General features: G+C 46.1%; 1 protein-coding gene across 1 annotated transcript in view; it reads right to left on the bottom strand.

The window, feature by feature from the left end:
• ttn.2 (titin, tandem duplicate 2) overlaps window positions 1–21,309 on the bottom strand; it is a gene marked incomplete at its 5' end in the record, with an annotated part of 181,936 nt that overhangs the window by 80,677 nt on the left and 79,950 nt on the right. Inside the window, 31 exons of the mRNA XM_084545176.1 lie at window positions 41–228; window positions 346–648; window positions 1,028–1,327; window positions 1,435–1,704; window positions 1,785–2,051; window positions 2,208–2,332; window positions 2,422–2,830; window positions 3,386–3,664; window positions 3,822–4,088; window positions 4,181–4,450; window positions 4,993–5,161; window positions 5,248–5,345; window positions 6,436–6,702; window positions 6,841–6,964; window positions 9,007–9,149; window positions 11,272–11,398; window positions 11,592–11,731; window positions 13,159–13,425; window positions 13,583–13,849; window positions 14,042–14,308; window positions 14,485–14,611; window positions 14,803–14,942; window positions 15,101–15,364; window positions 15,545–15,811; window positions 15,907–16,173; window positions 17,033–17,159; window positions 17,266–17,405; window positions 17,509–17,778; window positions 18,507–18,785; window positions 18,876–19,271; window positions 19,352–19,402. Of these exons, the coding sequence (XP_084401302.1) occupies window positions 41–228; window positions 346–648; window positions 1,028–1,327; window positions 1,435–1,704; window positions 1,785–2,051; window positions 2,208–2,332; window positions 2,422–2,830; window positions 3,386–3,664; window positions 3,822–4,088; window positions 4,181–4,450; window positions 4,993–5,161; window positions 5,248–5,345; window positions 6,436–6,702; window positions 6,841–6,964; window positions 9,007–9,149; window positions 11,272–11,398; window positions 11,592–11,731; window positions 13,159–13,425; window positions 13,583–13,849; window positions 14,042–14,308; window positions 14,485–14,611; window positions 14,803–14,942; window positions 15,101–15,364; window positions 15,545–15,811; window positions 15,907–16,173; window positions 17,033–17,159; window positions 17,266–17,405; window positions 17,509–17,778; window positions 18,507–18,785; window positions 18,876–19,271; window positions 19,352–19,402 (6,875 nt within the window). The remainder of the gene's footprint in view (window positions 1–40; window positions 229–345; window positions 649–1,027; window positions 1,328–1,434; window positions 1,705–1,784; window positions 2,052–2,207; window positions 2,333–2,421; window positions 2,831–3,385; window positions 3,665–3,821; window positions 4,089–4,180; window positions 4,451–4,992; window positions 5,162–5,247; window positions 5,346–6,435; window positions 6,703–6,840; window positions 6,965–9,006; window positions 9,150–11,271; window positions 11,399–11,591; window positions 11,732–13,158; window positions 13,426–13,582; window positions 13,850–14,041; window positions 14,309–14,484; window positions 14,612–14,802; window positions 14,943–15,100; window positions 15,365–15,544; window positions 15,812–15,906; window positions 16,174–17,032; window positions 17,160–17,265; window positions 17,406–17,508; window positions 17,779–18,506; window positions 18,786–18,875; window positions 19,272–19,351; window positions 19,403–21,309) is intronic.

The following is a 21,309-nucleotide window of genomic DNA, read 5'->3' as shown; positions in this document are numbered from 1 at the left end:
GGTGACCTGAAGCTTTGTGTACGAGAAATGACTTGTGCACCTTGTAAAAGAGGTCGGGGCAGAGGCGGGCGTTGCAGCGGAGCCACTTGTCGGTGCCGTCCTCGCAGCGTTCGATGATGTATCCGGTGATCATGCTGCCTCCGTTCCTCAGAGGAGTCTCCCAGGACAGCTGCACCGAGTTCTTGTTCTGGTCCTGCCAGATCAGGTTCACCGGAGGGCTGGGGCGCTCTGCAGCAATCAGACACAAAAACACAAGTATTAGCTGATGTTCTGGTTCACATGACTGCCAAACTAGGTTCTTCTTCAGGGAAGGATTTAACATGACTAAATGTGTCTGTAAATTACCGATGGGATCCATGATCTTGACAGGCTGCGAGGCGGCGCTGGGTTTGCCGACGCCGGCCTTGTTCTCGGCTTTGACTCTGAAGATGTACTCTTTGTTCTCTATGACGTCGTTGACGATGGCGCTGAGCTCGTCAGCTTTGGTCACCTGGACGGGAGACCACTTCACGGACGTCCTGTCGCGCAGCTCGATGATGTAGGAGGTGATTGGAGAGCCTCCGTCCGACTCGGGAGGCTCCCAGGAGACGGTGCAGCCGAATTTGGAGACATTTCCCACGATCACATTCAGAGGAGCCTCGGGAACATCTGAAAAATGATAAACATACTGTACATCTCAAGATCTGCCAGGACGTTAAGCTCGCCTCTTGAAAGGGAATCTGGCTACAAAATCCTACTGATTCCACTACAGGAGGCAACGTACACACAAGTCAATCTGTGGACATTTTATTTAGCCTGGACATCATCACTTTCTACCATTGTGCACATTTCCTCCATATGGCTGTGGAAAGGGTTAAGGGCATAATGTGATATTTTGTGACTCATAGACTTTCTCATTTCTCAGGGACAAAACTAATGAGGTAAAAACTGAACTAATTCATAATTCTGAGTCTGTTCTTGTAATTAATCATATCTGAGGAGATTGTTAAGAGTTACTGAAACAACAAGTGGAATAAGGAAACCTTACCAAACTTGTTCTTGGCTTGTACAGGTTTGTCAGTCTCAACATTGGGACCACTGCCAACCCGGTTGCGGGCACAGACTCTGAAGAAGTACATGGAGTCCTTCTGTAGGCCGGTCACGGTGTATTCAGGGCTCTCGGCGTGATCTGTGGCCAGCGTCCACGTCTTGCGCTTCACGTCACGCCTCTCAACCACGTAGGCGATGACCTTGCTGCCGCCATCACTTTCAGGCTCCTCCCACGCCAGGCTGACCTCGCCATCAGCAGTGTCAACCACCTGGAGGTTCTTCACGGGTCCCGGGACATCTGTGAAAAAAACAAATGTTTTAGTTCATGCTGAAGAGTAAATAATCGTCTGCTTTTTAATACTTTTTTTATTCTTAATTTCTTCTATATGACAACAGAGAACTCACCGATGACGTCCAGCTTGATGAAGGCTTCTCCTTCTCCGTGTTTGTTCTTGATGATGATCTTGTACCGGCCCTCGTCACCCTTCTTCGGGTCTTTCAGCCGGTACTCGGTGCGGTCGGCGGCGGTGTGGATGCTGTCTTTGGGCAGACTCAGGTTGTTGTACAACCAGTCAGCCTCGGCCTGTGGGTAGGCGCTGTAGGGGACTGCCATGACGATGGGCTTCCCGGCATCTGTGACGTAGCTCTGGTCAGTGGTTTTTATCTGAGGCACAGCTGCAGAGACACAACAATATCATTAGAATCCTTGGAAACAGACTCAACTGTGGGTTGATGAACCTCTGAGTGATGTTTACCTGCCAGCTCCAGCTTGGCCTTCGCGTCTTTGTCCTTGACCATGATCCTGTACTCTCCCTGGTCTCTGGGTCTGATCTCACAGACCTGCAGCCTGTGGACTTTACCCTCGCTCATCATCTGGTATTTGTCGCCCTGGACGACCGTCATGTTGTTCCTCAGCCACTTCACCTCCACTCGGTCCTTGTTGAGCTCCACCTCAAACACGACGTCCGAGCCTGGGGGTTCGAAGGCGTCCTGAGGAGGTCTGATGATCTCCACTGGGGTCTCTGCAGGACAAGAAGACGTTCATGAAGAGGTCAGAGGTTAAGCTCAGGAATCTGGCTACAAAATACTACTGATTCCACTACAGGAGGCAATGAACACACATGGAACTCCCCAGGGAAACCAGTCACCAAGGCATGGTAGAAGTCTGAAGATCTCACCTTCAACAAAGAGCCTGGCCCTGGATCTCTTATCGTCCACACCACAGGCGTATTCACACTCATCATCAGGTCTGCATTCTTTGATACGCAAAATGCAGTTCTTTCCGTCTCTCTCAAAAGCATATCTGAGAAAGAAACCACAACAAATCACTTAAAGTTTCATCATTCAGGATCTCACCAGACATCTTGTTGAATAACTTCCTGTCTGCCGTACCTCGGTCCTTCTCTAATCTCTCGTCCGTTCCTGTACCACTTAACGTCGGCCTTTTCCTTGCTCAGTTTGCAGGTGAACTCTGCGTCCTCGAACTCAGTGATGGTCTGGTCCTTCAGGTGTGACGTGAAGTCCGTGGGCGCCTCGCTGATGATCAGCTCAGCGGTGGACTTGTTGTCCGCGGCCACGGCGGTGTACTCGCCCTCATCGGCCAGCGTGCAGTCTTTGATGGTCAGCGTGTGCTTGTCTTTGTCGACGCGGTACACGACGCGTTTGTTGAAGGTGATCTCCTCACCGGCCTTCATCCACTTCAGGGTGGCGTTGGGCCTGTTGACCTTGCAGGAGAAGCTGATGGTTTTCTTTTCCTGAGTGTCGATGTCCTCCAGAGGAACCACGATCCTCAGACTTTCCTCTGAACAACACAAAGCAATTCAATAATCCTCTGATTAGTATTTTACTGAAATCTAACTTCTATCAGGAACAAACCAGACGCTGACGAGCTCAAACTAATATCTGATGTTAATACGACTAAAATATTATTTGATGTGATCAGATGTTATGTGAATATCACACCCTGTCATGTGATTGGATAAGGGGAGTTAGCCTATTTGATCTCAGTTAGCGTTAGCTTCCAAAATTAGCTAGCTGCTACAAGGCAAGTTAGCTTACTGACCATCAAGGTCATTAACATAACTATGAAGATGAAGAAGTCTCATCTAAGAACTTCACTAGTTACATGAAGTTACTGACCTCTGACCTTTTACTGACACATATTTAAACAGTGGACACTAGAGTGGATGATGGATTAGCATTTAGCATTTAGCAAGTGTCAGTTTGTTAGTGTCAGTTTGACTAAATGTAAAAATTAAAAGCTGCTAAAGATACAAAGACTCTTCATCAACTAAAACTATGAAAGATAAAAATGACTAAACTGAATCAAAGATGTCCGTCAACATGAACCACTGACCTCTGACGGTGAGGTTGCCACAGCTCTTGACCTGCTCTCCTCTCTGATTGGTCAGGATGATGCTGTAGTTGGCCTCGTCTCCTTTCTGGGCGTCTTTGATCCTCAGAGAGAAGACGTTGTCTCTCTGGACCATCACGTACTTGCTGCTCTCAAACACCGTCTCCTCGTTCTTCAGCCACTTGGCCTTGGCTCCCTCTGCGTTCACCTCACAGTTCAGGACGATCTCCAGTCCTTCTTTGGCCTCGGTGTCCTTCAGGGGGGTGATGATCTTCAGTTTCTCTGTAGGAAGAAAAACAGACGCTAATGAGCAATGAACTGTTGGAACAGGTTTAGATACAAACGTCCTGCTTCCTGATGGATCTGAGTCACTCCAGGATTCACTCATCGCCTCCTCTTTGTTCTTCAGACAGAAGAAGAGTCTGTGGGCGGAGCTTACCGAGCACCACGAGGTCGGCGCTGGCTCTGGTCGGTCCGATCATCACCACGTATCCGCCGTCATCTTTGGGCTCACAGTTGTTGATGACCAGAGTTCGTCTCTTGCCATCGCTGACCATCTGGTACTTCTCTCCCGCCTCCAGCTCCTTGTCGTCTTTCATCCATTTGACCTGGTAGGTTTCCTTGGAGACGGCGCAGGTGAACTCCGCCTTCTCACCCTCCACCACCTCCTGGCTTTGAGGCCTGGAGATGAACTCAGCAGCCAGTTCTGCGACACAGGAAGCATCGACAGGTCAGAGGTTAGAAACAATAAACAAACACATCTGGGAACAATAAGAAACTCTGGTTTTCTCTCCAAACCGTTAATCTTAAGGTTCCCGGAGGTTCTGATGCTCGGCGTCAGCCTGCAGTTGTACTCTCCAGCGTCGTCCAACTTCAGGTCCTGGATGAGGAGGATCCTCCTCTTCCCGTCTACGATCTGGTCGAAGCGTCCGCCCTCCGGTAGCTCCTGGTCTCCTTTGTACCAGGTGACGTCGGCGGTGGGTTTGGACACCTCGCAGATCATCCTAACGCTATCCGTCTCTGTTCCCTCCACGTTGGAAAGGTTCTTGGAGAACCTCGCCTCCTCCTCTGCAACGAGAGGAAAACCAGGTCAGGACTCAGAGAATTCATAAATCAGATGCTTTTAACTCGAGAGATTCTGTTTGACAGCGTTGAACAGTGTTTTAAGATCTTCTTTAAAACCATCAAACACAAACTGATCAGATAACGTCAAACACTTTAAATCTGTGACGTTGTCCAAATGTCTTCATTAATCCAGATAACTCAACCTTAACCCTGTTCATTCTGCTTATCAATATTTAAATTCATTAATGTGTTCATCTGTATTGATTTTTTCTGAATATAAAATGAATATTTTCTCAAAAAACTTGATTTAAAAAAATCTCATTAAAAGCAACATTTATAATATTGTAATTAGGTATAATATAATAATATAATTCATTCAACTGACTAAGAAATGATATGTAAAATAATGTATAATTTATGTATATTTATCTTAGAAAATGTTTTTACATTAGTTCATATTTAATTATTACATTTAAAGTGAAGTAAATAAATAAAGTTAAAATGAAATAATTTAATAAGACCTACAGATGGTGTTTGATTCTTACCGACGACAGTGAGCATGCCGGAGGATTTGGAGGTCTTGGCGTCACATTCATATTCAGCCTCATCGTCAAACACAGACTTGTGGATGATGAGGATGTGTTGGCGTCCTTGAGCGATGATCTCATATTTCTTCCCCTTTCTGATTTCACTTCCATCTTTAAACCAGCGAACCTGCAGGACGTGGAGGAAGAGGAGTTAGACCCGAAGGCGTCACCGAGAGCTGACCTGACGTAAAACAGCAAAGCCCGAGTTCTCACTTTGACGTCGTCTCTGGAGACTTCACATTCAAACCTGGCAGATTCCTTCTCTCGGACCTCGACGTCATGGAGCGGCTTCGCAAACTCGATATGAGGAGCTGGTGACACGGAGACGAGAATGACTCATTTATATCCTCTCTACAGATCAGACAGTAGAAAACACCCTGATAGCAATGATATCATTCTGAACTCATTCAGCAACCCCTTGACTAGAACTGGACCAAGAGTTTAGAGAAATACCACAAAGGTTCTAGTAACAATAGAACCAGGCCCACTCTCCATCTGGACATGTGGAGAACCAAAGAACCCAAAGTGTTCCACGTTGGGTTCTTACCTCTTGAAAGTGAATCTGGCTACAAAATCCTCCTGATTCCACTACAGGAGGCAACGTACACACAATTCAACCTTTGGACATTTTATTTCTCCTGGACATCATCACATTCTACCATTGAGATCATTATACAATCCAGAAGAAGATGGAGATTTCCTCCATGTTGTTCACACATGGAACTCCCCAGGGAAACCAGTCACCAAGGCATGCTACATAGCAATGCTAAGCTAACTTTCACTATAAGATGGATGTATTGTGTTTATTATCTGTAGTACCACCATTAGACCACTAGATGGAGACAAAGGACCATGTATTAAATAGAGGAACAGGGCTCAGATTCTATCAGTCCAGTCACCATGTGGTTCATAGTTGATGTAGAATCATGTGGATAGACTCTAAAGGACAGAAGATAATAAAACTAGATCAGTTGCATTAGTTGTCCTTTAACACATAGTTCTTCAATGATAATGGTCCTTGACTCTTGACAACTTTCACAGGCTGTCCTGTAGGTTCCTTAGGGGTCCCTGACCCTGATTTGTTCTGTCTTTCAACAGTACTTCTGTTTGTGATTTAAACAAGGTTAACAAGTGATTCCTTAAAGGTCTTAAAGGTTCCCTAAACACATGAAGAATCTCTTTTCTTTGTTTTATGATATCTCTTGGTTCCTTTAAATAATTAGAGGAATCTTAAATACTTTTAGCTCCTACAGAAGGTTCCTTCACTAAAACAAGTGACTGTGTGGTTTAGGTGGTCCTTCAGTCATTGTGTCTGTTGTACTACAGTGATCCTGTAAAATCTCCATCTAACATGTCATGTCTGGTCTGTAAAGGTCTGATGTCCGTGTAAGCTGTACTCACGTTCAACGTTGAGGAAGCAGGAGGTTTTGAAGTCTTTGGCGTCACAAGTGTAGGTCTTTGAGTCATCCAGAGTGCAGTCGTGGATCAGCAGTGCTCTCCTGCGACCTTCGACAATCATCTCATACTTCTTGGTCTTCCTGATCTCCTGTCCATCCCTGAACCATTGTACCTCTGCGTTCTCTCTGGAGACTTCACACTCCAGTGTTGCCGTGGATTCCTCCTCCACTGTCTGGTCCTCCAGAGGCTTAGAGAACTCCACCGGAGGCTCTGAACACAGAAACACAGTCAGCTGGTTGGTTTCTACTTAACTAAGGCAGCGTCAGATCATTGTGGTGGAACTATCGTCCAGATTTAAGGTGGACTGGACTGAATGAATGAATTGAGTAGAATCAGAGACTGTCTCACCTTTGACGATGAGGTTGGCTTCGGTCTGGAAGTCTTTGGTGACGAGTTTGATTTGTCCGGCTTCGTTCAGCTGGACGTTGCGCAGAGTGAGGCTGTGGACTTTACCCTCGGCCTTCACCACCACCTGTAGGTTCAACACAGCCAGTCAGTGTGGGTTTACCCTGCCCTGAACAACGAGTTCATCAATCAGAGAGAGCTCATCAGTGCTGTCAGAGGTGTATGCTAACTGAAACAGAACTAAATCAAAACACACTTCAGTCTCCCTGAGTATTGTCTGCAAGGTTTTAAAGGAAGCAGTTATTTAAAATGTGGCTTTTATTTCCCTGAACAACATCTGTCAGGCTCACGATAAACGCTTTTACAGTCCCCAACGTTGTCTTTAATAGTCGCAGGACGTTTATCATCATGTGTGTTTGTCTGTTCTCGTTAGTCGTCAGTTCAAACAACCATCTGACCAAGTACAGTCCAAACACCAGGATGTGTTCTGACCCCGCCCATGTTGTCAAGGAGGTAACTAGTGTGGACTTGGAACAGCCAGATATCGCAAAAAGCATTTCAGGGTGCGTCTACAAGTACGCTGGTGGTCCACATACGGACTGACCGGCCTGCATCCTCTCATCCATCCAGAATAACTGAAACAAGGTCAACTGGAGTTGTTGGGTTTCTAGAAGACGTTTCCTCCAAGTCTTCAGTTCTAAACAGAGTCACATGACTAGAGTGGAGTCGTACTTGGTATTGATGAACTCGCAGACTAGGGTCTAGTTTCAGGTAAGAACTCAAGACTTGGATGAAACATCTTCAAAAAGCCTAACAAGACCACGTGTCTCAGCTTTGTTTTCTGGATAAACCATGACCAGAACCACTGAGAACCTTCACAGATTCACGTGGTCTCAAATGTCCAGACTCGGGTCTAGTCATGTGATTTTCCGTTAAAAGCCCAAATCCAAAGACTTGAATGAAACGTCTTCAAGAAACACAACAAGTCCAGCTGCTCTTATTGCTTTGGATAAACCGTGACCTGGATGATCGAGAACCTTCACAGACCTACATGATACTGATGAACGCCGACTCTCACTGACAGAGGTATTATTCCCTGAACCTTACCTGCCAGGTCTCCAGCACACAGAGCGTTCGGTCAGCTGAGCCCTGACAGCTGAAAACGAACCCAGACAGCTGCTTTCCTTCTCCTGATTTAAACTGCATGACCTCTGACCCCTGACAGCTGATTGCACCACCCCTCCCCTGACAGTACATGACTCTGAGCTGTGGTATCGCTTCATAATTGATGATTCACAGTTTAAAATAAATTCTATTTTATTCATTTAGTTGCTCAATAACGTTGGAAAACTTAAAGTTAACAGTGACTTTAAATAATTATCCATACAAGAAATGAATTCATCTTTTTCAGTTGTTGCCTGAGTGAAAATGTGAGTTTTAGTTTTTCTGTTGGTTTAACAAACCGACTCAGGTCATGTCCCTGATAATGTGCTTTCAAGTCAGTATTCATTGTTTCTTGTTGCTTTCACACATTTAGAACTGACTAAAATAAACTCTGAACATTTAAAGACTCACATTAAACCAGAGCTACCAACGAGACGACAAGGGTTTTTATTGTGAGTGGATGAAGAGGTTGATGTAGCGTGTGAATCTCCACCGTGTTGACCATGAAACATGCAGTAAATCACACTTGCACAACCCACGGTCAGATCATGTGTCCACAGTTCTCAGGTTTCATCACATAATCAGTCTAATCCTGCGTTATGGCTGGATTTCATTCCAGACCTGGACTCACAACGATCGCCTTTACACTCGACCCGACCACATCGACACAAAGAGAGGAAAACATTTACAGCACCATTTTAAAACTGAAGCTGTCAAATAGCTGCTGTTGCCACCTGCCTCCTGCAGCCGTTAAAAATAACCCTGAAGAAACGCTTGCGGGGCAGAAAAGCCTCCCACTCTGCGTTATCTCAAAACCAGGATCAAATGCTCAACTGGAATCCTGAACCTCCTTATGCAGGACCTTATATGAAGACAGGCTGAGACTGCAGCTGCACAGAAACCTGAACATTGTGTAGAGGTAAACACGAGGCCTGGAGAAAGGCCTCAAGGCCTGGACTCATGCTGTGACTTTGTAAGTGAATGTCAGCGGGCCTTGAGACTTACTCGGTCGCTTGGTTCCAGCTTCGTATCCCCCAGGAACCACTCAACAGCAATGCCCTCATAGGACAGCTCGCACTCGAAGGTGGCAGTCTCTCCAGCGGTGACGGTGGCATCCTGCAGAGACCTCTCCAGGCCGATCACTCGGGCTTTGGATTCGGAAGAAGACATGGTTAGCCCCCCCCACCAGGAACTGGTCAATAGATCCAAAAAACAATCCCCAGAGAGAAGCGGCTAATCCTCAGTGGCTAGTCCTCATGGTGTGGTTGGGCTGAAGGCAGGCCGCTGGAAGCCCTCAGGACAACTGAAGCCAGCCGCCCTGGGACTTGGCAATGGGGGGCAGAGCTCATTAGCATACGGCGAGCCGTCAAAAGTATATAGCAGGAAGAAACCAGTGAGAGACAGGGTCGCGTCCCCCCGGCTGCCAATCACTACAAACCTGCTCTAGATAAGGCATGGGGCTTCTAAAATAACTGAGAGGCCTGATTGGCTGACAGCCCACCTCTGCCAAATCCATCAGGGGAACCCAATCTGCTCCTGTCAATCACCCGCCTGCAGTTTTCCAGGAAAAGGAGAATGTGGAGCTCCTCGCAGGAGTTACCCAACGTCACACTGCAGTCGTAACGCCGACACGTAACCGTGTCAGGGATGTTTTTGTAACAGCAGCCATAAGGAGCTCTAGAGGTTTGGATTAACAGGCTGCACCAACTATTTACTACAGGCTTCTTGACATGCCTGAAGTAAAGCCTGTTAACAGCCAGTTAAAACCACCAGAGAGCTGTCAGCCTGAAGAGTTTACAGCTTCTAAGAGTTCAGATTTTAAAGTCCTTCAATCAGGAAAATCATTTTAAACTTCCATGACGTATCTAGTCAGCTCAGACTAATGAAGCAGCTTTGGACTCATCTGATTAAATGTGACGGTTCAATTTAAAAACTAACTTTTGAACAAAGTAAGTTTTATTTTATTACTCCTGAAACAAAAACACTGCAAAACTATGTCATTACTAGAAATACTGAGCTGCTTCAAAGGTTTAACATCCTTCAGAACGTTCTACATTTATGAACAAAAATGACTAAACATCCTGAAAGTAGACAAAGAGAACCCAACCACAGTTAAAGTGAGCCAATATTACATATCATGTCCTCCTTGTTTCCAGTATCTGCTGTGACCTCCTGGTCACTAAATGTTTCTGGTAACAGCTGATCAGTGGTCTACAGCAGCTTGGAGGAATTTTAGCCCATTCCTCAGAACAGAACCACTTCAGTTCTGAGATGTTGGTGGGTTTCCTCACATCAACTGCTTGCTTCAGGTCCTTCCACAACATTTCTATTGGATTAAGGTCAGGACTTTGACTTGGCCGTTCCTAAACATTCGTAGAACCACTTGTGTTCTTGGGCTCGTTGTCTTGCTGCATGACCCAGTTTCTCTTCACATTCAGCTCATGGACAGATGTCCTGACATCTTCTTTTAGTTTCAGAATTCATGTGTCTTTCTCCTGGAGTGATCTTTGTTGGTGGAAGGGAACAGTCGTCTTAAATCTGACTGTGGATTAATTTGTGGTTTTTTTCAGTCGTTTTTATGAAGAAACATAGAAAACTCTGAAGGACATTGAAACTTTTAAGTAGCTCTGATTACATCTTAATTAAGTTTTCTGTGACGTTGGGTAACAGTTTAAACAAAATATTTCATTTGGGATTTAGACTTTAAAAAACATTTTCATGTTTCCAACAACAAAAGAGAGATTTCTTCAATAAAAGCTTCTGTCTGTTTTTTCAGGTAACTTAGATACAAACAGACTTCAGAATATCGTTTTGGGATTTTAGGGACTTTTCGGCTCCATTCAGACATTTAACATCAGCACCTGGTCTCACCTGTCCATCTCTAAGTCCCTGTGTCTCCACATGCGTCCCCAGCCAGCACTTGAGATCTGATCTCAGTTTGTGTGTCTGTAAATCAGCAGCGCCATCATGTGGTCAGTAGAATATTGTAGCAGCTGCTGTCTCTAATGGATCTCTACCTACCGCTGGATCAGAACCATCAACAGCTGCTTGTTGAAGTTCTTATCTGTTCAATCAAACTACCAAAGGAAGGAGGTCACATGTCTCCCAGACCACCTTCACATGTGGACTGACACCAGATCAGTGTTCACACCTGGACACTTCTGATCAGATCACTCAGGACAGATGTTAACATGTGGTCTGAATGAGGCCGTCGTCGAAACAGAACTAAAGTTTTCACAAACTGATTCATGTCAGCATTGTTTCTGTCACCTTTGACCCTGAGCTGAGCGGTTGACTTGGCGTTGGCTGCCGCAAAGTCGACACTTCCAGCCATGTCCATTTTGCAGTTGAAGAGGATCAACATGTGCCGGGACCCTTCCTCCTTGATCTCCACGTCCTGAAAATAAACATCACAGTTCAGACAAACGTCAGCCCCCACAAGATGAAACAAGAACCATTTACCAGCTTGTAAACACTGATTGGTGATACATGTAGATGTACAGTTGTGAAACATTCTCTTGGAACACAACAATTTTTAGCAAGGCGTCTTTCTTTTTGAATAAAATTGTGTTGTTGTGATTGAATCTTACGGCAGATGGAAGGAGCATCTCTCCCTTCAGTTTCCAGGTACCGTGAAGATCCTCCTCAGAGATCTCCGTCTCAAACTTGGCCGTCTCGGTCTCTGTGACCTCCACGCTGTACAACGGCCGAACAACCTTGATGTCGCGCTCTGCAGAAGTTTAAAACAACGTTAGCAAAAACCCAGCGAGGGCAAAGCAAAGTGAAATCTCTCAGGGAACAGGTTCATGTTGTCATATACAGTGAATACATCACGCCACGCTGCGTTCAGGTTCATAGGGTCCAGTGGACACGGAGACATGGGACAGGTTGGGCGAGTAGCTGACGCTCACATTCAGAGCGACTTACAGTTTATGCAAAAAACACAAGACGCTAAAAAACTCTTGACAATAACCAACCCAACGAACATCTCAACAGACACTTCAGAAATGAAATGATTATCAACTATATTTCTAACAGTGGCTGGAAACTTTGATCTCTGTATTCTGTAAGATTATTTTATAATCTACTTCAAATACAAATAAAATGTCTACTTGTTTAAATGAATATTATAATATGTAGGGATGTCTTGATCTGATCTGATCCCAAATGTCCTAGAGTTGGTCTCCTGTGTCTTCCTAAAGTCTGTCCTTGTCTTCCTTGTCTTCTCCTAGAGTTGGTCTCCTGTGTCTTCCTAAAGTCTGTCCTTGTCTTCCTTGTCTTCTCCTAGATGTTGGTCTCCTGTAGCTTCCTAAAGTCTGTCCTTGTCTTCCTTGTCTTCTCCTAGATGTTGGTCTCCTGTGTCTTCCTAAAGTCTGTCCTTGTCTTCTCCTAGAGTTGGTCTCCTGTAGCTTCCTAAAGTCTGTCCTTGTCTTCCTTGTCTTCTCCTAGATGTTGGTCTCCTGTGTCTTCCTAAAGTCTGTCCTTGTCTTCCTTGTCTTCTCCTAGAGTTGGTCTCCTGTAGCTTCCTAAAGTCTGTCCTTGTCTTCCTTGTCTTCTCCTAGAGTTGGTCTCCTGTAGCTTCCTAAAGTCTGTCCTTGTCTTCCTTGTCTTCTCCTAGAGTTGGTCTCCTGTAGCTTCCTAAAGTCTGTCCTTGTCTTCCTTGTCTTCTCCTAGAGTGGACTGGATTCAGTCCAATAAATCTTTCAGTCAAAGTTAATGTAGTGTGGAGAGGGTAGCTGGTACCTTGTGTTCTCTACTCCAGAAATGTTCTGGTCATCCAGCGCTGCCATTACACTAGTTACTGACTAACAGAGGACTACCTTCATGGATACACACTGGGGTCTTGTTCTTCTTCTTCTGTTTTATAGCAGCGTTGACGTTAGCCAACCACCAATAAAGCAGAAGAAGACATTTGATGCTACAGAGACATGGTTTTGGTTCATGACAGACCTAAAACTAAATGTATACCTGGATCGGCCCAGATACAGATCAGGACACCCCTACATCATGTCATATAAATTGGGCTGGATTATCATCATCAAACATTACAGACATTCAGAATGGTAGAACAGGACACGGTGATGAAGGATGGATGAAGCAGAGGTTTCCGTGAGTAGCCGTGAGTCCTGACGGGGTCCGAATCGTTGCAGGTATTACCTTCGATGTTCAGGTCGGCCGTGGTTTTGTCGGTGCCACAGTCGCAGGTGAAAGTTCCCATGTTGCTCTTTGCCGCCTTCTTGATGATCAGCGAACGTTTCTTGCCGTCAGACTGCAGGAGAATGTTCTTGGAGGGAAAGATTTCGTTACCGTCTTTGAACCATCGGACCTCGGCGGCGGCCTTGCTCAGCTCGCAGGACAGAACCACCTCGTCTTTCTCGACGGCGGTGTAGTTCTGGAGCTTGGCTGTGAAGTACAGGTCGCCTTCTGCAAGTACACACCAGTAATGACCAACACATCTCACCACTATGTTAATGTGGAGCTGAAACATGTGGACTTTCAGAATCACAGGATCTGAACAGAACAGAAAGGTTTCAAAACTGGGATGAGCTCAGAAACTTTCTGTCTTGAAAGTCATACTAACCGAGAACGGTGAGCATGGCCTCTGAGGTTTTGCCCATGGCCTCGACTTTGATCATGGAGGTGTCGTCCATGGTGACCTCCTTGAAGGCCAGGGTGTGGACCTTCCCATCCTCCGACATATGCACCACCTTGCTAGGGTGCAGACGGATGTCGTTTTTGTACCAAACCACCGGGATCTTTTCATGAGAGAGTTCAACGCTGAACTCTGCAGTTTCACGCTCCTTTACCGTCACGTCTTTAATTGGCTTGATAAATTCAAGGCGAATACCTGACGGAGAAATTATATATATATATATATATTCAGAGGGGGCTAAATAAAGTTGCACCAGTGGCGAAGACATCCAAAAATTAACAGTGTAAAAAACAACTTTAGACGGTGTCATCCTGCTAGCGCCTCCTATAGGACACAGGACGTCTCAGTGACATCAAACCAAAGCTGGACCGGTCTGACTGTATTTACCTTTGATAAATAACTTCCCAGATGTTCTCTTGTCTTCAGCCTCAAACATATATTTGGCCTCGTCTTCATATCGGGCAGATTTTACAATAAGAGTGTGTCTCTTTCCTTCCACCTGGAGCTCAAACTTGTCATCGTTTGACAACTCCTGAGATCCCTTCAGCCAACGGAAGCTTTTAGGTTCTCGAGAAACCTCCAGTTCAAACTTTGCCTCGTCCTTTTCATAGACGTGAACGTCAGCCAGAGGAGTAATGAACGAGACGGGGAGCTCTGTTGGTTCAGACACACAGAGTTAATATCAAGGAGCAAACCTTGTTTTCCTCAAATATACCGATCGACTGCTTCGCTGCGTTTGTTAAACAAAATCAAGACAACTAAACAAAACGCAAGAGTGATAAGATTTAAAAAGTGACGTCAGAAGACGAGTGAGGAGCTCCAGAGCTCACCCTTCACTTTCAGGTTAGCAGAACACCTGGCGTTGGCGGCGGTGAACACCAGCTCGCCGGTCAGAGGCACTTTGCAGTTGTACAACACCAGAGTGTGTTTGGCACCGTCCTCCACCAGCTCAATGTCCTGCAGACGTCCAACAAACGTCCAACAAATGTCAGCACTTCGGTAAAAACATGAGCACTCAAAGAAAAAGGATCAGGACCCGGTCAACTGACTATCATTAGTTCAGTTTAGACACGTGAAACAGAAAGTGTTCAGTTCTAGATTTAGTTCAAGTAACTAGATAATATGAGGTGTATGTTAAGGAGACGTACGGCGGACGGACTGAGGACTTCTCCGTTCAGTTTCCACTGGCCATGGACGTCATCTTCACTGAGCTCGACCTCAAATCGAGCCGTCTCTCCGTCAAACACCTCTGTACCGTACATTGGCCGAACCACCTTGATGTGACGAGCTGACGTCCAAGAGACATTTGAACAGAAACACATTAAACTGACGCACACAGACGAGTGGAAAAGTGTCTGATGACGTGAGGTGTGGTGCGGAGGTGCAGGCGAAGAGGAGGTTTTGATGAAGGCGAGTACCTAAAATAAACTGAATCTATGTCTTTACCTTCGATGTGAAGCGTTGCCATCGTTTTGTCCGTCCCACAGTCACATACGTACTGTCCTTTGTCTTTGTCCCCAACCTTCTTGATGATGAGGGTTCTACGTTTGCCCTCGGCTTTAATGGCCAACATCTTAGAGGCCTTAACTTCGGCCTCATCATGGTACCACATGACATCCACATCTTTGCTGAGCTCACAATCTAGAACCACCTCGTCTTTCTCCACTGCAGTATAGTCCTGCAGCTTAACGGTGAAGTAGGGGTCGCCCTCTGGAAGGGGAACATTTATCTGTGACTCTCAAACCAACAAACAACACATATACAGACGAGGACATGGAAACGTCTTCCAACACAAAGACACAGTTTTAGACCGTTCTTTAAACCTGGACAGACACAAACAAGAAGAGGAACGAAAGGACAGAAAGAGGAGAGGCATCGTTCTTGGTTTACCTATCACCGTCAGGTTGGCCATGGAGGGGATCCCTTTAGCCTCCGCTTTAATCTGGCAGGTATCATCTAAAGTTACTTCTCTTATTTCAAGGACATGTTTCTTTCCATCCACATGAGTGAGCACCGTTCTGCTCGGGTGGATTTTAACATCGTTCTTGTACCAGGTGACGGGGACGTTCTCGTGAGAGAGCTCCAGCTCAAAGCGAGCCGTTTTTCCTTCCTTTACAGTTTGGTCCTTTATTGGCGAGATAAATTTGAGCCTGATACCTACAATCATGTTAATAAAACATGTTCATATGTGTTAGCGATAAATATAACACATGTTCTTGGGTTAAGTCCAGAGGCGTCGGTCCTGAACTTACCCTCCACCGTGAGTCTGGCTGTTGACGTTTTTCCCAGAACCTCAATCATATATTCGTCCTCGTCATCAAACTCACAGCAGTTTATGATCAACATGTGTTTCTTTCCATCATCGATGATGTCATACTTTTGGTCAGAGGTGATGATGTCAGCACCTTTGTACCACATGACCTTAGAGACATCCTTCGTGATGGAGCATTCAAACTTAGCCTGTTTCTTTTCTGGCACTGAAACATCCTTGAGTGGGACAACAAAGTCCATCTCGATCTCTGGGTTGGAAAGTGACAAAGGCACAGAACTTCAACAACACAACATCAAGAACATAAAGGAACATCGACAGAACTTCGACGATGCAGAAAAACATCACAAACACAGAGAAACATCAACGACACACATGACCGTCAACGGTATGGAGGAAAATCAACAGGACATCAACAGGACATCAACAGGACATCAGCAGGACACATGAGTCTACAGTCAGAGGCCAGGGTAATGTCGTACATCCGTTGTTGTGGTTCTAGATGTTGACGGAATCAAACCAGATGAACACATGACTCAATGATCTCACATCAGATCTGTTGGAACCGTCTTCTCTGGAGCATGGCGCTGAAGGACTCCATGTGCTGAAGGTAAGAATGTGGTCTTCAAGGAACAACTTCAAGGTGATGCTGATATTCAAGTTCTGTCACAGGAAGGAAACCGTCCGTCTTCTTGTTCTGCTGGCGTCAAATTCTTCAGGTTGTTCTCGGTTCTACTTCCTGTTGATGTGTGTTGGGTGAAATCAGCCCTCTGCTGCTCTTGTAACATTTCTTCAATGTGATCTCATGAGTCATGAACACGGTGATAGTGCGATGGGTAAACTGGCCACTGATTTAACAACATTAACACACAGATCTCCACAAACTGTAGACAGACACACAACAACATCAACAACAGGACACAATGTGGAAACAGCTCCCAGGTCAGAATCACATCTTCCCAGGCAACCCTGTTAAATAAAGATCTAAGGTCCGTTCTCAAATGCCATGAAGCTTTATTTTATTGCCCACGGACCTTACACCTTTATTGTTACAGCTAAAATCACAGTTGGCTGCAGCTCCGGTCCTTGTCGCCAGGGGAAACCCTTACCTTTGACGTTGAGCATTGCGTTGGTGATGGCATTCAGAGCCTGGTAGGAAACTTCTCCGGCCTGATCCAACTGGCAATTCTTCAGCGTGAGCCGACGCACTCCACCCTCCATTTGGATGTCACACGTCTGACGGACACATTAAAATACTCATACACAGAAATAAACCAGAGCAAATGAGGAAATGATGGGATTTGTGCCTTAAGGCTTTTGTGGCAGGTCTTTCCAGTCTCACCGGGGATCTGGTCAGAACCTCTCCTTTGAGCTTCCATTCTCCTGGAACATCGTCCTCAGAGATCTCCGTCTCAAACACGGCATTTTCCTTCTCCACAACCTCAACGCTCGTCAGAGGCTTCAGGACCTCAGCCTCTCGCTCTGAGAAGTCACAACTCATGGTTATCAGCAAGTTCACAGAAAACTACAACAGTTATTTAAAGGACTTTAGATAAAATGAGCAGAAGCAGGTAAAGAGATAAACCTCCTAGTGTTAGCTTGGCTGTGTAGAGGCGTCCTTCCACTTCCATGGCGTACTCTGCTACGTCATCAGGCTGACAGTTCTTGATGGTGAGGGTCAACTCCTTTCCTTCCTTCTTGATCTCAACCTTGTCAGAAGGAGTGACCTCGTTCTCTCCTTTGAGCCACTTCCAGTTGGGAGTGTCCTTGAACAGCTCACATTTGAAGGTAGCGGCGGCCTTCGGTTTCACATGCTGGTCTCTCAGCGGTTTTACTATCCAGTCTTTGACAATCTCTGTTGGAGTCAAACATTATTTAATCAGTATCCATCACACGGTACACAGTTTACCCTTTCTACCCAGTTCTAGACTTGAATGGGTTCTCAGTGTCAGTAACATTGTGTCTGATTAATTAGTGATAAACTAAAACATCTTCTAGATCAGAGAGTAGAAAACACCCTGATAGCAATGATATCATTCTGAACTCATTCAGCAACCCCTTGACTAGAACTGGACCAAGATTTTAGAGAAATACCACAAAGGTTCTAGTAACAATAGAACCAGGTCCACTCTCCATCTGGACATGTGGAGAACCAAAGAACCCAAAGTGTTCCACGTTGGGTTCTTACCTCTTGAAAGGGAATCTGGCTACAAAATCCTACTGATTCCACTACAGGAGGCAACGTACACACAATTCAACCTTTGGACATTTTATTTCTCCTGGACATCATCACATTCTACCATTGAGATCATTATACAATCCAGAAGAAGATTGAGATTTCCTCCATGTTGTTCACACATGGAACTCCCCAGGGAACCCAGTCACCAAGGCATGCTACGTATCAATGCTAAGCTAACTTTCACTATAAGATGGATGTATTGTGTTTATTATCTGTAGTACCACCATTAGACCACTAGATGGAGACAAAGGACCATGTATGAAATAGAGGAACAAGAACAGGTCCACCAGTACTGATTTAGGTTGCAGTGTTGAAGGATGTGTACAATGTCTGATTTTACTCACCAATCACTTTAACATTTGTCGTAGTCTTGACATCCTCCTGGGCGGCTACCTCACATGAGTAGGTGCCAGCGTCGTCCTCGGTGGAGTTCTGGATGGTCACGGCGTGCTGCATGCCGATGACATTGATCTGAACCTTGCCCTCACGTTTCTTCAGGACCTGGCCATTCTTCTTCCACACCACATCTCTCTCTTTGTTCAACTCACAAGTCATGTACAGAGGTTGACCCTTCAGAGATGACGTCTCCTCCTCCAGCTCCTTGATCCATTTCACAGGAAGCTCTGTGAGGAGGAGTTCAACAGCAGAAGGTTTAAACAGGCTCATGACAGAAAGAATTCATTGTCCTCAAGAAGCCAGATAAAATATTTTACCTTCAACGATGAGCTTGGCCGTGCAGGAGATCTCCTTCCCAGCGTTCTTGGCCACACAGGTGTATTCACCAGTGTCAGACAGCTGCACATCAATAATGTTCAACTTGCGATCTTTGCCGTCTGAGGTGAACTTGTGTTTGGGGCTCTCACGCAGATTGCTGCCATCTTTCATCCATGAGGTGATGGCAGTGGAGGGCGAGACCTCACATTCAAACACAGCCGCTGAGCCGATGGACTCGGCCTCCTGCAGCACGATGTCCTGGAGCTTCTTGATGAACTTCAGAGGAACAGCTTTGAGCTTGAATCCTGCAAACGGTTCATCTGGAGGGGGTGGACCTTTTCCACCTGGCTTCAGTCCACGGCCCCGACCTTCTCCAGGGGACGGGGTCTGCTTGGCTGAAAAACAAATTTAATACAGTTAGCTCTTATTTGAACGCTAAGATCTGATCAGTGATAGGTTTTATTAACAGACTTACGTTTCAGCCCTCTACCTCTTCCTCGTCCTGCTTCCTCTGCAGGTTGTCCCTCTGTTCAGAAATAAATAAAATGAATTTGCTGCTCGCCGTGTCATCACATGTTAATCGCACGTCTTCATAAACATGCCAGGGCTGGATATGAGATACGTATGAAGTCATTCTGATGATATTTGTGAAATAATGACACTGAAATGAAGGCGGCTTTACAGTGACGGAGCTGAGAGATGGAATAAACAAAGAGAAATGTAAAGACAAATGTGGAGGACACATGTAGGACTGATGAGGACAGACACACAAATAACACAACAGAAATGACGGTGATGAACATGGAAACACAAACATAACAAGAAAAAGATCAATCGCTTGACACTTAAGATATGATGAGGGGGATTTAGATGGAGGCATGATGGTAGGTATGGGTGGAGGTTATTCAAGCCATGAAGGGAGGGTTGTTCTGGGTCGTCGGGGCGGCCACCGTCTCACCTCTCCTGGTCACCCCTGGAACCTCCAGAGCTCCTTCCTCTCCTTCACCTTCCCAGTCCTCTGAGCCATAACTCTCCCGTGGAATCAGCTCCCAGCCCCAGGCCTCCTCCTCCTCCTCAACGCCTTCCTCGCCTTCATACTCCTCCTCAAACACCTCCTCCTCCGGCTGCGTTGCGATCTTCCTCATCTGCACTGCTCCGGGGGAAACCTCCTTCACCAGAGGAACCTTTCCTTTGTCGGGCTTCGCTGGTTCTGCTGGCGACGGCTTCTTTGGGACCTTTTTGAGAGTCACAGCTTCGATGGAGTCTTTGGGTGAAACGGCTTTAGGAACCTTTTTGAGTTTATCGACACTCGGCTTCCTCTCCACTGGGACCGCTTCAGTTTCTTTGAGCTTCTCAGTTTGAGGAGATGGGGTCTTTTTGAGCTCGACCTTCTTGAGCTGTTCCAGGGGCTTCAGAGCCACTTCCTCCTTCTCCTCCTTCGCTTTGGGTACAACTCCTTTCTTCAGCTGCAGAGCTTTGGGCTCCTCAGGGACCTTCTCAGGTTTCTGAACAGTGGCTGGGATGGGAGGCGCCTTCTTCTCAACCGGAGCAGCTTCAGCCTCCTTTGGCTTCTCTGGTTTCTTCTCTGGAGCTTCTGGAGCCTCTGGTTTCTTCAGGAGAGCCTCTGGTTCTCGTTCTTTTGGTTTTTCATCTGGAGTTATGCGACGCCGCTGCAGGTCATCGGCTGGCTTCCTCTCTTTCTCCTCTTGTGGTTTCTTTTCAGGCTCCGCGGCATCTTTTGACGGCCTGGAGAAGGGCTTCAGTTTGACGCTTTCTTTCTCTTCTTCTGCTGCAGGGAGTTTCCCTTTGCCCTTGGGGAGTGCTTTTACCTCTTCAGGCTCCTTCTCTGGCGTCTTTTTATCTGCTGGTTTCGTGACCTTGGCCGGCGGCTCCTTTGCTTCTGGAGGTGCTTTCTCTGGTTTCTTTGGAGGTTCTCTGGGTTCCACGTCTCTGGGGATCCTCTCTCCCTTCTCTAAAGCCACTGGCTCCTTGTCAGGCCTCGACTTCTTATCTTTCTCCGGATCCTCTGTGAGTTTGAGAGGCTTCTCAAATGGTTTTAGTTTGACTACTTCTGGTTCCAGCTCATCCAAAGGCAGCTTTTTAACTTTCTTCAAGGCAGCACTTGGCGGGGCGGGCTCATCTTCCTTTGGTGCCTTGGGAGTTTTCTTCAGGGAAAGTTTATCTTCTGGTTTCTCGTCTTTCGTGGTGGGCTTCTGGCGGCTCCATGCATCTTTAGGAGCCTCTTTTTGTTCCACTTCTTTAGGTTTAATAACTTCTGGCTTCTTTTGCACATCAGCTTTCTCTCGAGGCTTCCTCTCCTCCACCGTTTTCCTGGTGGCGACTGACACCTCCACAGCTTCTTCCTTATGAACCATCAGCTCAGCGTCAAACACTGTCATCTTGGTGACCTTCTGAGGCTTCTCCTCTGCTTCG

This window comes from Chelon labrosus (assembly GCF_963514085.1).
Source record: "Chelon labrosus genome assembly, chromosome: 5".
Lineage (NCBI taxonomy): Eukaryota > Metazoa > Chordata > Actinopteri > Mugiliformes > Mugilidae > Chelon > Chelon labrosus.
The sequence above is the reverse complement of the archived record's forward strand: the minus strand, read 5'-3'. Positions and strand labels throughout refer to the sequence as shown.